Source organism: Mizuhopecten yessoensis, unplaced genomic scaffold (assembly GCF_002113885.1).
Source record: "Mizuhopecten yessoensis strain PY_sf001 unplaced genomic scaffold, ASM211388v2 scaffold9085, whole genome shotgun sequence".
Taxonomy (NCBI): domain Eukaryota; kingdom Metazoa; phylum Mollusca; class Bivalvia; order Pectinida; family Pectinidae; genus Mizuhopecten; species Mizuhopecten yessoensis.
Genome location: NW_018407871.1, coordinates 281,823 through 295,320, shown reverse-complemented (window position 1 = coordinate 295,320; position 13,498 = coordinate 281,823). Strand labels below are relative to the sequence as shown.

At 35.7% G+C, this 13,498-nt stretch overlaps 1 protein-coding gene across 2 annotated transcripts in view; it reads left to right on the top strand.

The window, feature by feature from the left end:
• Nucleotides 1–6,426: 6,426 nt before the first annotated feature.
• LOC110457303 overlaps nucleotides 6,427–13,498 on the top strand; it is a 22,876-nt gene continuing 15,804 nt past the window's right edge. The window contains exons 1-4 of one of the 2 annotated variants that reach the window (XM_021508509.1): nucleotides 6,427–6,811; nucleotides 11,591–11,725; nucleotides 12,047–12,174; nucleotides 13,272–13,406. In XM_021508509.1, coding sequence (XP_021364184.1) covers nucleotides 11,659–11,725; nucleotides 12,047–12,174; nucleotides 13,272–13,406 — 330 coding nt within the window. In that variant the 5' untranslated portion in view covers nucleotides 6,427–6,811; nucleotides 11,591–11,658. Of the gene's footprint in view, nucleotides 6,812–9,125; nucleotides 9,213–11,590; nucleotides 11,726–12,046; nucleotides 12,175–13,271; nucleotides 13,407–13,498 lie in introns of those variants that run through there. The other variant, XM_021508510.1, reaches the window with a different exon arrangement.

Here is a 13,498-nt window from a genome sequence, read left to right as displayed (position 1 = left end):
ATTAAGAAATACCTCACAGTCTGTTTGTATTCCACTTTAAATTGTTTTTTAATATGTCTTTATCGGCAGGTATCTTCCCAACTGCTTGGAAAAAAGCCAAAGTCATGTCACTGTTTAAAAAAAGGTGACAGGCATTCTCCTTCTTACTATAGGCCAATTTCACTTTTATCTACTATTGGAAAAGTTTTTGAGAGAGTAATCTTCAAACACCTACATAATTATTTCTTAGAAAACTCATTGTTTTATAAGTACCAGTCTGGTTTTATGCATGCTCATTCTACTGTATATCAACTCATTGAAATTTAGCACAACATTTGTATTGCTCTTGAAGAAAAAAAAACATGTATGTATGGTATTTTGTGATATCTCCAAGGCTTTTGATCGGGTTTGGCATAAGGGTTTGATGGTTAAGTTAAAATCTTACGGAATTGTCGGTGAATTATATACCTGGTTAGAAAATTATTTATTTCATAGGCAACAGAAAGTTTTCTTAAATAATTCTTATTCCCAATTAGGTTTGAACGAAGCAAGGGTTCCCAAGTTTCAGTTCTTGGACCGCTTTTGTTTTTAATATACATCGATGATATTGTCGATGTCTTTGAATCAGCTGCTCGTCGTTTTGCAGATGATACTTCTTTATTACAGTCTTCTTCATCTTGTCATCAAACCCAAACAGTATTGAATAGGGATCTTGAGTCTTTAAACGTATGGTCTAAAACTTGGTTGGTAACATTTAATCCTGACAAAACCGAGGTAATATTTATTTCTAATTCTATTGACATAGATGAAAATTTAGATTTGAAAGAGATATGGCGGGTTGCTATGCCTTTTTCCCCAAAGCTATGTTACGCTAGTGCGCTCATCCAACCGTGCACTGTTATGACGCGTCCTCAGGTATTTTTTATACAGGTAGCAATATCGGAATCCCGTGTCTAAAAATAGATTATTGTAAACAGACCACATATTTGGTATTTCGGCATTATTTGTTGGTGTTTAAGCACTTGATATAATTACTAATGCCAGTTGGATGGTAAAACAATTCATAAATTTCATCAAAAATAGTGTCTTACCTACAAAGCGTAGCTGTACTGTACACATGTGCAGGGATTTGTTGACATGCTTCGATAGAAGTATTTCGCACTAAATAGTAAAGAAATTATTACTAACAAAACTGATAAATCATGTTATTGAAATGTAAACAAAATCTTCCAATGATTTAAAAAAACACCATTGCCTTATTAAGGAAAATGATCACATGCCTAAATATTAAAAAAAAATAACTGAAGGAGGATTCGAACCTGCACCGTTTATTTTCTAGTCGTAAGTAAACTGCGTTACACATTCAACTACATGGAACATATAGATATTGGCAATTACAAACTTATTTAACCCGAGAAACACTGGTCGCAGTTTAGAGAAACTTGATCACCCCTGTTTTTCATTTTTTTGAGCACTTTCCCAAAGGAGGACCACTTTTCCGTAATACGATTTGTTTTTGCATATTACATCTCGGTCACAAAAAGTTTATTCAAAAGTTGGTCCTCGGATGGGAAAGTGTTGAAAGTATTTTTTTAACTCACGGAAACCCCATCACTTTCATAGATATAGTGTATATGGCTATATTTGCAGTATCATATTAGCCATACCTAATTTCTCAGCAGTTTAAAAATTCATATTCAATTGGTTTTGTATCTTTTGTATGCATTTTTGCTACACGAAATGTTTTACTCCTAAAAAATTCCCGTTTTCATAAATGCCGATTTTGAGAAATACGGGCAGTTTTCCGCCATACCTCTTTGATGGAAAAGACTTAAATTTTACAGACCATCATAAGCATAGTTTTAATTCAAACGCCAAGTGGGGGGATCCTATTAATGCCATTTATAGTTCAGTTATGAAGAAAATTAACGTCTTACGGAGATTGAAATATTTGCTGAATAGGAATAGTCTTCTAACAATTTATAAATCATTCATTTTACCACTTCTAGAATATGCTTGTGAATTATGGGATGGTTGCACTAAATTTGAATCAGAAAAATTAGAGAAAGCCCAAAGAGACTAGCTGCTCGAATTATATCCGGTCTTCCTTCATATGCCCGTATCGAAGATTTACATTTTGAAACGGGTTTAGAAAGTCTTTCTAATTGTCGAAAACGTAGAAAACTCCAACTTTTACTCAAAATGCAAAACAACTTAACTCCAGATTATTTAAACGATCTCCTGCCACCTATTATTGCAGAAAATAACAGGTACACTCTTAGAAATAACAGTGAGTATAGAGTTCCTCTATTTGGGCTTTCTCTTACCAATCTTTCCTTTATACCTTCCACTCTTCGTAGCTGGAACTCCATAGATCTATCAGTACGATCGTTGCCTTCTATACATTTATTTAAAAACTCTCTCACCTCAAATTTACAACCATCTCCTCCTATCTACCTCCGTTTTGGAGAACATAAATTAAATATTATACATACTAAACTGAGGCACAATTGTAGTTCCCTTAAGTATGACCTTTACAGAGTTAATCTTGTCAAGAGTCCATTTTGCATCTGTGGACATCCATGTGAGAATGCCTTTCACTTTTTCTTTGAGTGTCAACTTTTTAGCAATGAAAGGCGTATTTTGTTTCATAATATGAATGCCCTAGGTATAGATTTAAATTTAGAGATCCTTTTATTTGGCAATCCAGATCTTTAGGTAGACCTTAACTCTGAAATTTTTAGACATGTGCATCACTTCATAAAATCCAGCAAAAGATTTTGAACGGTGCTTTTTTAAAGTTGTGTAACTTGTGCCCAATCCCTTGTTCAATTTTATTGGCAATAAATATGTTTAAAGTAAAAGTAAAGTTGACCGCGTTGAACTTGTGATGTCACATGTCTGGGACACCGAAACGGTGTCATTGCTGTAGGGCCACAGGGGAGATTTCAATAAATATCGTGATTTCTCTGAAACGAAAGTCGCTATGGCGTTCGCGCTTTCTCCACTTTCTGTTTTATGAAGTGGTGTATTTTCAAACTTAATATTGCCAATAATTCCGGGTACACTTTAAAGAGTGCATAACATACTATCCATGTTGTGGTATTAAGTGTTCTATATAAGCTGTATTAACTTTTGATTTCTTTTCAATATTTTATTTAATAAAGAACAAAGTGCAAATAAACAGAATGGGTTGTTTTTTCTTCGAAAAGTGTCATGGCGACTGTTGCGCACGTGGGTCCGATATGCATGCATAGCCGACGTGCCGATTATTGAATGTACAGGGTACACTAAAATGTTATCATTCAACACCTTGAAATAAATACCTGCTGACTAAAAATCCTATATAAGTATAGGGCATAGATTCATTGCTCCGTAAAGTTGATTAAAGACATATTTTCTGTGTGATCAATGTAAATAGTGTCATGGCGGCCATGCGTGCAAAGTGCACGTGAAACGTCTAAATCCTCACTTCTCCATCGTTTTGAAAAATGCATTCTCACAGTATTCAATTACAGACATGACATATGGTTGTGCTAACTTACGGTCTGAAAAGATCTTTTCTTAGGCGTAAAATGCGAGCAGTTGATAGTCGATGCACAGGGGCTTGTATAAACTTCCTTGATGATAAATTACCATGAAAGTGTGGAGGATTATGTGATGTTGAATATACAATTATATTGAGATGACCGTTTTGATGGTTGATATACCATTCCTTATTTTTTATAAAAAAAAATAACAGTTTGAATTTCCCGGTAAATCAGCACTATGGACTTCGAAGTCAGCCATTCTATAATCCAGTTCGCCCAGCCATATTGTCGCGTATCGGAGAATTAATGTAAACTAGAGCAATGTCAGTTCATATTTGATGTGTGTGTCAATCTGAAAAGTGTGTCAGAAATGCGTGACTTTTTTGATAGGGTAAGCTTCTTGTTTATTTATTGTTTGTCTCGCAGCAATTGTATGTATGCAGAAAACCATTTTGAGTAATGGCGGCAATACCTTTATGACAGACCGTTTACACATTTCAACACTAGGTGGTGTTAGTAACGTGTTGGAAGATTTAGACCAATCAGAATGCTAGGATTGTAGCTGTACACAGGCTTCAGAGGCGTTGACAATAGGCTGCAACGTAACGCATTTAGCCTAAAAATGGTTTTATGATTGAAATAATTGTGTTCTTTTTTCAAAAGGAATTTTAAGTTTACTCACTACACATTTTAACTTTTTTTAAATAGGATACACATACATTAAAAAACACTTCTGACTTGTATGGCTGTTTTATGAACACTTACCACACTTCCAAATAAAACTATCCCTAGAAAAATGTAAATCTGTCAGATCACTTACACACATATTATGAAACCATCTGTCACAGCCAGCATCACAAGAAACAAAATCATCAAAGTACATTTGAGATGTGACACCCATCTGCTTCGCAATCCATAACAATGTCAAATGATAAAGAAGTCTTCTTTTGCCTATGCCTACTCATTTTTTCCTAGGAAATTTAATAAAGATTCCATTGGAATACATTCCACAAGATGTTGTCTCATGCAAGTGGTGTCAAATTCTAACTCTTCACTCTCGTTAAACCCATTGAAACAAAATTCTACCAAGTTAGCAATAGCAAAAACCCCACAGTCAACCCCGTTTTTCTGATGTTGCACATTTGGTAATACTGTTTTCAAAACTTTTCTAAGAAGCTGACAAATGACCCTTCTGTTTCGTATTTCCAATCAAACTATCAAGAATGTATACTTCCCCACTATCTACCTCCTGTACTGACACTACCCAATGGTCCTCGCCTTCCCCACTATCTACCTCCGGTACTGACACTACCCAATGGTCCTCACCTTCCCCACTATCTACCTCCGGTACTGACACTACCCAATGGTCCACGCCTTCCCCACTATCTACCTCCTGTACTGACACTACCCAATGGTCCTCACCTTCCCCACTATCTACCTCCGGTACTGACACTACCCAATGGTCCTCGCCCTCCCCACTATCTACCTCCTGTACTGACACTATCCAATGGTCCTCCTCTTCCCCACTATCTACCTCCTGTACTGACACTATCCAATGGTCCTCGCCTTCCCCACTATCTACCTCCGGTACTGGCACTACCCAATGGTCCCCGCCTTCCCCACTATCTACCTCCTGTCCTGACACTACCCAATGGTCCTCACCTTCCCCACGATCTTCCTCCTGTACTGACACTACCCAATGGTCCTCGCCCTCCCCACTATCTACCTCCTGTACTGACACTGCCCAATGGTCCTCATTTTCCCCACTATCTACCTCCTGTACTGACACTACCCAATAGTCCTCGCCTTCCCCACTATCTACCTCCTGTACTGACACTACCCAATGGTAATCGCCTGTATGATGAATTTGTGCTGATGCAGCGCTAGTTGTTTTTCAAAATTGGAGCATAACCTGCATTTTGCATTCCGCCTATATTAGGAAACTGTTTCTTTAAATTATCTTGTACGTAACACATGATATTACCACATAGTTTGTTATCAATTAATAAATCATTTTTATCCTTAAAACTTAACGTACTTTTACCGTTATCCATTCAGATACGTCTTGTTTCTGCGGGCTTAAAAAGCGACGGTCTGTCATCCGAAAGATCCACTAACATATCACTTACATTCGGTTTGTTCTTTTTTGGTAATGAAAGTCGTCTTCTTTGTTTTGCCTTAGGACTGGTACTTACAACTGGTTCAGATATACTTACACCATCACTACATTGTATGTCTGCTACTGACTCAGCTATAATACTTACATCTTTTGTATCTTCTTTTCCTTCTATTATGTTTGACAATCTCTTACGGGTTACGGAAAGTCTAGACCTAGGTATTGGTTTTCTTGGAGTACCAATATCAGAATTATCGTTGAGAGGAACTGACTTTAATTTCACATACTGTAGATTAAAGAATTATTATGGAGTATCATTTACCTTCTACATCTAATAAGCTTGTGGCGTTTGGTGTGTTGTGATAAAGAGATTATTCTCTTATTCATTACATGTAAAAAAAAAAAAGCAGATTATTAAATGAAACAGAAATAATGAAATAGTTGTATAAAAAGTTTTTTTTATATATATATTAATGCATATTTAGCACGGGTCTTGAAGGAGTGATGTCCCCTTGGCATGGGTAGGGGAATAAACAATACACCCGCGATCACAACAAAGTCAGAATTCCATGTGAAATATGTCGTTTATTTCAACGAAACTTACATAATTATAAACAGTGAGCTATTTTGTTCTATATACCTGAAAATAACATGTAATTTTTCTCAAGATATCTAATAATATGTGAAAAACCGTGATTTTCACGGTTGACTGCGGCGTACAAGTTTTACCCCCTTGATATACACATTATCGTCAATTTCTAAATTATTAGATGATAGATAGACATTTTTGTAACTGTCACATTTTTAAAAAATATAAACGATCGCATCAATGAGATATTAAAATATCTCGATATGCCTGGTACGGGGTTTTGGGACGGGAGCGGCGTACAAGATTTACCTACCACCGATGTAGGCTTAGTTATTTATTGCTGACTCCTAGTTAGGGTCACCACGTCGTCGAAATTGAAAATAAAGAATGAACAACATTTCTGACCGAGTTATTACATGTTACGTTATGTATATCAATGTAAATGTTCGGTTAAAATCTAGCGGTTCTGAGAAGTTGGTTCTGAGGAAGCAATGCACGTATTCCGGATTATGTCAGCAGTCGTTCGTTTTTAACACTTCGTATTCGTGTCATATTTCCGGTGAATTGTTTTTGTCGTTGTTTCGGATTGATCAGCAGGTAGGTCTAACTGACGTTTAATTGTTTAGACACTAAAAAGGTTACAGCACATTTGACATAACAAATGAACCATCTGGTATGATACACGCAGAACAAATTGCATAGTCGAGATCGTCTGCATAGAAATAGCCTGCCTTCTTTTTTCTCCATATTATCTGCATATACCACTCAGGTGCAGAAGACTTATTCATGGTTGATCTGTTAATTGGCTGTCTGAAAAACAAAATAATAACAATTTTATCACAGTAACATTACTTGACTTTGTCGGAAGCAATGTTCAACAGACATGCTGCTACTGCAAACACCGTCTTTGTATCGTATATATCTGGTCCAGTACACAAGACTAGAGGTGTGCGACGAAACGGACCAAAACGAAATATAATATACACAATATATAGGCCTACACGACAAATAAAGAAACACAGCTCAAATTTACAAAAAAAACACATTTACAATTTCGTTTCGGTTCCGATCAGGGTCCGTTTTGTTCACACACAATCTAAACTGTATTGAATTCCCTTTAAATAGACGAATCAACACTTCGCTAATTGATGATGTAAGCGGCCCTGCGAAATTCTTTTCGGTTAAAAATCGTAGCCTCGTTCTGGTTACGACGTAAACATTATTGTCGTATTTCCTGATTCTTTGATATCGTTTTAAGTACATTTTTATATGAATCTTATCACTATAAACACATTTATGAATTAACCATGGATCCAGGTGACCAATCTTTATCTTTAGACGATATGAATCTTATCATTATAAACACATTTATGAATTAAACATGGATCCAGGTGACCAATCTTTATCTTTAGACGAAGTTAAAACTTAGCTATGAAGCAGTTCTTGCCCGTTCTTGTCGTACCGTGGACTTCCTACAAAGGGGACAAAAGAGGAGGAGCCTAAGTGCACTAGGCCTATGTTAGGCCGTCCAGAAAATGAATATCAGCAAAGTTTGAACATCATGTCAGTTGTTAGAGCAAAGCAAGTGAAACTAGAGTATTTTTTTGAACATTGTTGATGTCATTATTACCCTAAAGATCCAATGTTTATATATCAGATGGCTGGCTTGATGAAAAGGACGATATTTCAATATGTGGCCCCCTGTATTTTTTGCCAGACATCGTGAAACTTTTTATGGCGACAGCTGATCTAACTACAACTCAAAAATCCTTAAACACAGTGGCGGATCCAGAGACCTATCGGGGGGGGGGGGGGTCGGTGGGGGAAAAAGTTGAGGAAAAAGGGGAAAATACATTAAAGCCCAAAAAAAACCTTACCTATATTTTTCATCAAACTTTCTCAAAGAAGTGTGCTACACTCTACTGTTGGAGATGGCTGCGTTAAGTGTATTACTCCATCAAAAGCCTGAATAATGATGATGACCATAATATGTGAGTGTGTGCAGATAATGAAATAAGAGGGGACAAACAAATTTTAATAAGGATCTTTTTGTTTAAAAAAAAATGTAACGTTATATTAGAAAGGAAGGAAAATCAGGTAAGAGAAACAAGAAAATAAAGATAGGTAAATGGACAGAAAGAAAGACAGACCACAGGGACACACAACTACTATTAATATTAACCTATTTTAGGCTTTTAGTCGCTGGGTACGTATAACCTAAAAGCGTGCCCCTTTGGACAGACGGAAAGATAGACAGACAATAGGAGAAGTACCAGTATTAAACAAACCAATGTAAAGGATAGAAGTCTGGTAATATATAGATGTCAGTAGCCAAGTAATTAAGATAATATGTTTCAATTTTGTCCTTTTTTTTCAAATAAATTTAAATAAGATCAAACATATAATTGGCAAAATGTAGGTCTAGGAAATATCAATAAGCCTTTTCCACTTGTTCCACTCATTCTGGAAGTTAATGAGATATATTTCGTCTTTACTATTTGCAATATATTTTTGAATACTGTAATGTTCTTTANAGAACTCAAAATTTTGTTTCCAATGAATAATTCAGAAAGTGTTAGCAAAACTAATATCTAGATTGATTATACAGTAAAATGAGTTTAGTTTTTTAATCAAGAGAGCCCACAATTGAATCCCAACAGTAATACAAGTGTTTTATGATAACTGAAATTATAATTATAATAAACATATATATATCTATCTTTCTTTGATTCTGCTTCCTTGCTTTGGAAAATATCTGAAATGCAGAATAATTAACATAAGAACTCTTCTTTGTTGGAGATACAGTATCAAGTGATGACTCTTTATAAATTATGCAGAAAGTCAATAAAAATCATATTATACTACCATTTTGCCAGCATGAGTTTTGTATCATAAAGGGGTTTGGTGATACGACGATGGATAATATCAAGGAATAGCTGAATCCATATTAAATATACCAGCAGCGATGAGGCAGATGTCATCCTGGTGGTGGGAATGTGTAAGTGGCATACTTTAAGAATACAAAAACTTTTCAAGTCTTGGTATTGCCTGCGATAAATTCTTCTGTAAGCAATTTGCTTTGTAATTTGAACATCAGATGTGGTCAATTTGGACACATACACCTCTTCAACCTGGAGGAATGAGCAGCTCTACAGTTAGGAGGTCAAGATCCTCTCTTATTGGGAGATACCACTTTTAATATGTGTAGTATTTTTGATGTTGAATTTTGTTGTCAGTGGTTGTTATACCATGCCATTTTGAATTAAATGGATACTTGCAATTGATGCATTGACATAATTATACACATATATACTGGTAATATTTGGCTTTTGATTTTATGGTCAGGCAGTTGTAAATATTTGTGTTTCCAAAGCAACATTAATCCAATCACCCACCCCCACACACACAAAATAAAATAAAATCATAGGAAACACTAATATTTTCCAACACAAGTTGAAAATCTTTAAAAGTCTTAAATAGCACATGAAGTGCAAAATGCAATATAACACGGGCATGTGCTTATTAATACTTAATGCAACAGATGTGTTAAGATAGGACTCAATAAATATTTTAAAACACTTTCAATACAGACAATTGATCCCAGCAGTTGCATGCAACTTATATATGATAACTGTTAAGTTTTTGAATACCTTACATTTTTATAGTGACTGATAAATCAATGACAGTATGTTTGGACCCTTCCCAAACTCAGTCCTTTAATAATGAATGCCTGAAATTATTCCTGCTTGCAATTTATATAAATACTATACATACCTGCATATTTATATTATATATACCTGTACATTACAAGATTTTTAAAAAAAATATTAAGCATATTTTACTGCCTATTTTAATTAAACAATGGGATTAAGTTAAACAACTTATACAAAGCCCTTTCCCTCAATAAGCAAATTGTCCTTGTAGTGGTTTAAGATTTTAAATGCATGTTATATGTAAGGATGGAAGATACTGTGAGTTTATGTTACATAGCATATATTATAGTGATGTCAAAAAAATATAACACTACAAAATCTGTATTGTATTTTGATGTGCATTATGTTATCTTGCACATTTGTTTATCATGGTCATATGATGCTATTTACAGGGACTCAATCAAGTTTGAGATTGTGAAGAAATAAAACATTTGTCAACTTCAGTCATCTTTTAAGTTTATATTCATGCACAGGGATTCGTTACAAATGTTTAAAATACACATATATACATGCTATACTGAGATGGATCACAGTCATGTGTGCTGTCATATTTCGATTCACGCACGTAAAAAAAACTAAAATACACATCTGCTATACACACACATGTGCTGTAGCCCATATCAGTATGACATATAAATATGTGTATTATTCACGTACGTACCGTATCTAGAATCTTTATTAGGATTATCCGTGTTTTCAAACACGTTTCCAAGAGAGTAACATATCGGCTGTCATAAGGAACCGTAGATATAGCCCCCCTTTTTGTGTTTATTTTCTACATTAAAATTTCGCCTGTTGGGATTTTGTTTAACCAAATTTTTCCGGTTTTTACCCGGGTTTTTTTCGGGGCCACTTGCGCTCTGCAAAAATTCAAGATGGCGAAGGCGAAGTGTTGATTCGTCTTCCGTTCTGGTTTCGTTTTAGTCCGTTTCGGTGATTCGTCGCACCGACTAGAAAGCACTCTAATGATCATACACAGGACTAGAAATCACTAAAATCATCATACACAAGACTAGAAAGCACTAAAATCATCATACACAAGACTAGAAAGCACTAAAATCATCATACACAAGACTAGAAAGCACTGAAATGAGGGTACCGCTATAATGATCATACAAAAGACATCTCCCAGTTTTGTATGGAATCGACCCATAGTTTTCACCTGTTTCACTTTCCTGAAAAAACAGCTATTGGTTGAACTGTTTTCTTTTTTTTCATTCATGTTTTTCACTACATTTACACCCAATAAACATTGAACAATTCAAAAACTGCTTAAACATACAAACATAAAAAAAAATCATCATAGCATTTTTCAATAATTTAAGTGAAATAGAAAAATTTGAAGTGCATATATTCATTCAAACATAACATACTGTAACAGCTAAGGAATTTGAGGGAAACATACTGTCTACTGGCAAGCTAGCTTTTCTAGCGATGAAGTATAACCTGGGGACCTGCTCACTAGTTCAGCAACATCGAGCTCGAGCGTGGTCAGTAGTTGGATGGGTGACCGCCTGCTTGTTACAATACAAAGGGATCTTGAAAACATGAGACAATTTCAGAAAGTTTTCAACCTGTTTAATGTACTCACAAACAATGTAAACGATAGTTTGGGATCAAGATGTGTGAATTAATTCCTTTAAAACTCTTCACATTTTTGCAGGGTGACACCAACAATTTGTAAGAGAAAATTTTCCCCGATATGGGATAGACACGCCTGAGGACCTAACGATGGCTAACATCTTGTTGGCGGCTACCATTGTCTATATTCTTTCCACATTACTGCAGTTCTGTCAAGGTAAATTGAATTTTAAGAAAATATACTTATGTAAGTTATAAGTGTAGTGTAGGTTTTCAAAGCTTGGTACTTTCGACATTTGAACTTGACTGGTCACCACTGGTTAGCTCAAAGGCTGGTCACAAGAGTGATTGCACTGAACTGTAGACCAGTAGACCAGTAAACAAGTAGACCAGTAGACCAGTAGACCAGTAAACAAGTAGACCAGTAGACAGTCACCTTCATAAACACTTTTTGTGCATGAATAACATTTTTTTCGAATAATTGTCAAAAATCATTTGACTTGCAAAAAAAATATTGAAATAAATTTCTGAATTTCAGGACAAATTTGCAAGTACCATCATTTGCATGCTGACTGCTATTACAGAATCGATGGAATCTGTCTCTCCCATATCACCGTTGACATTAACCAGTGTGATGATCCTATCAGCCTGGATTTATCTATAGATGTAAGTTATATACGGGGGTATAGACATAAGTAATATAGACCAGTCTGATGTCAGCCTGGAATTATCTATATATGTAAGTAATATAGACCAATCTGATGTCAGTCTCGACTTATCCATAGATGTAAGTTATATAGACCAGTCTGATGTTAGTCTCGACTTATCTATAGATGTAAGTTATATAGACCAGTCTGATGTCAGCCTCGACTTATTTATAGATGTCAGCCTCGACTTATCTATAGTTGTTAGTTATATAGACCAGTCTGATGTCAGCCTCGACTTATCCATAGTTGTTAGTTGTATAGACCAGTCTGATGTCACCCTCGACTTATTCATAGTTGTTAGTTATATAGACCAGTCTGATGTCAGCCTCGACTTATCCATGGTTGTTAGTTATATAGACCAGTCTGATGTCACCCTCGACTTATCTATAGTTGTAAGTTATATAGACTAGTCTGATGTCAGCCTCGACTTATCTATAGTTGTTAGTTGTATCGACCCGTCTGATGTCAGCCTCGACTTATCTATAGATGTAAGTTATATAGACCAGTCTGATGTCAGCCTCGACTTACCTATAGTTGTAAGTTATATAGACCAGTCTGATGTCAGTCTCGACTTATCTATAGTAGTTAGTTATATAGACCAGTCTGATGTCAGACTCGACTTATCTATAGTTGTAAGTTATATAGACCAGTCTGATGTCAGCCTCGACTTATCTATAGTTGTAAGTTATATAGACCAGTCTGATGTCAGTCTCGACTTATCCATAGTTGTTAGTTATATAGACCAGTCTGATGTCAGCCTCGACTTATCCATTGACATACAGTTCTGATCCAACAACATGACACAATGTACAGTGTGCACAGTTACTGTAAGTACGAAAGAAAAGGGCGACAATAACTTGAGCATATCTTGGCACAAATGGACATGTGTAACCAACAATGTATGAAACACCCATGCAGGCCTGCTCTGTCCCGCTGCAGGATTGTAATTGGTGGGTAATGTACCCTTCTGCAGAATCAAGGGGGTTTAAGGTGTAATTTGCTATTAATTGCTATTTTTATGGATTTGGTTATTTGTGATTTTGTGTTATATTTCAGTGCAAAAATCCAGCAGTGGACTGGAAAGAAACATTCAGCATGGAAGTAGAGAGGAGAATGGTCGGTGGTTTTGACAAAGAAGTATTCATAACAGTCCAACAGGGCTACACAGACAACAAAAAATACAGAGTCAATGTAGGTACTGGGTCAACAGTGTTACACAGAGTCTATGTAAGTACTGGGTCAACAGTGTTACACAGAGTCTATGTAAGTACTGGGTCAACAGT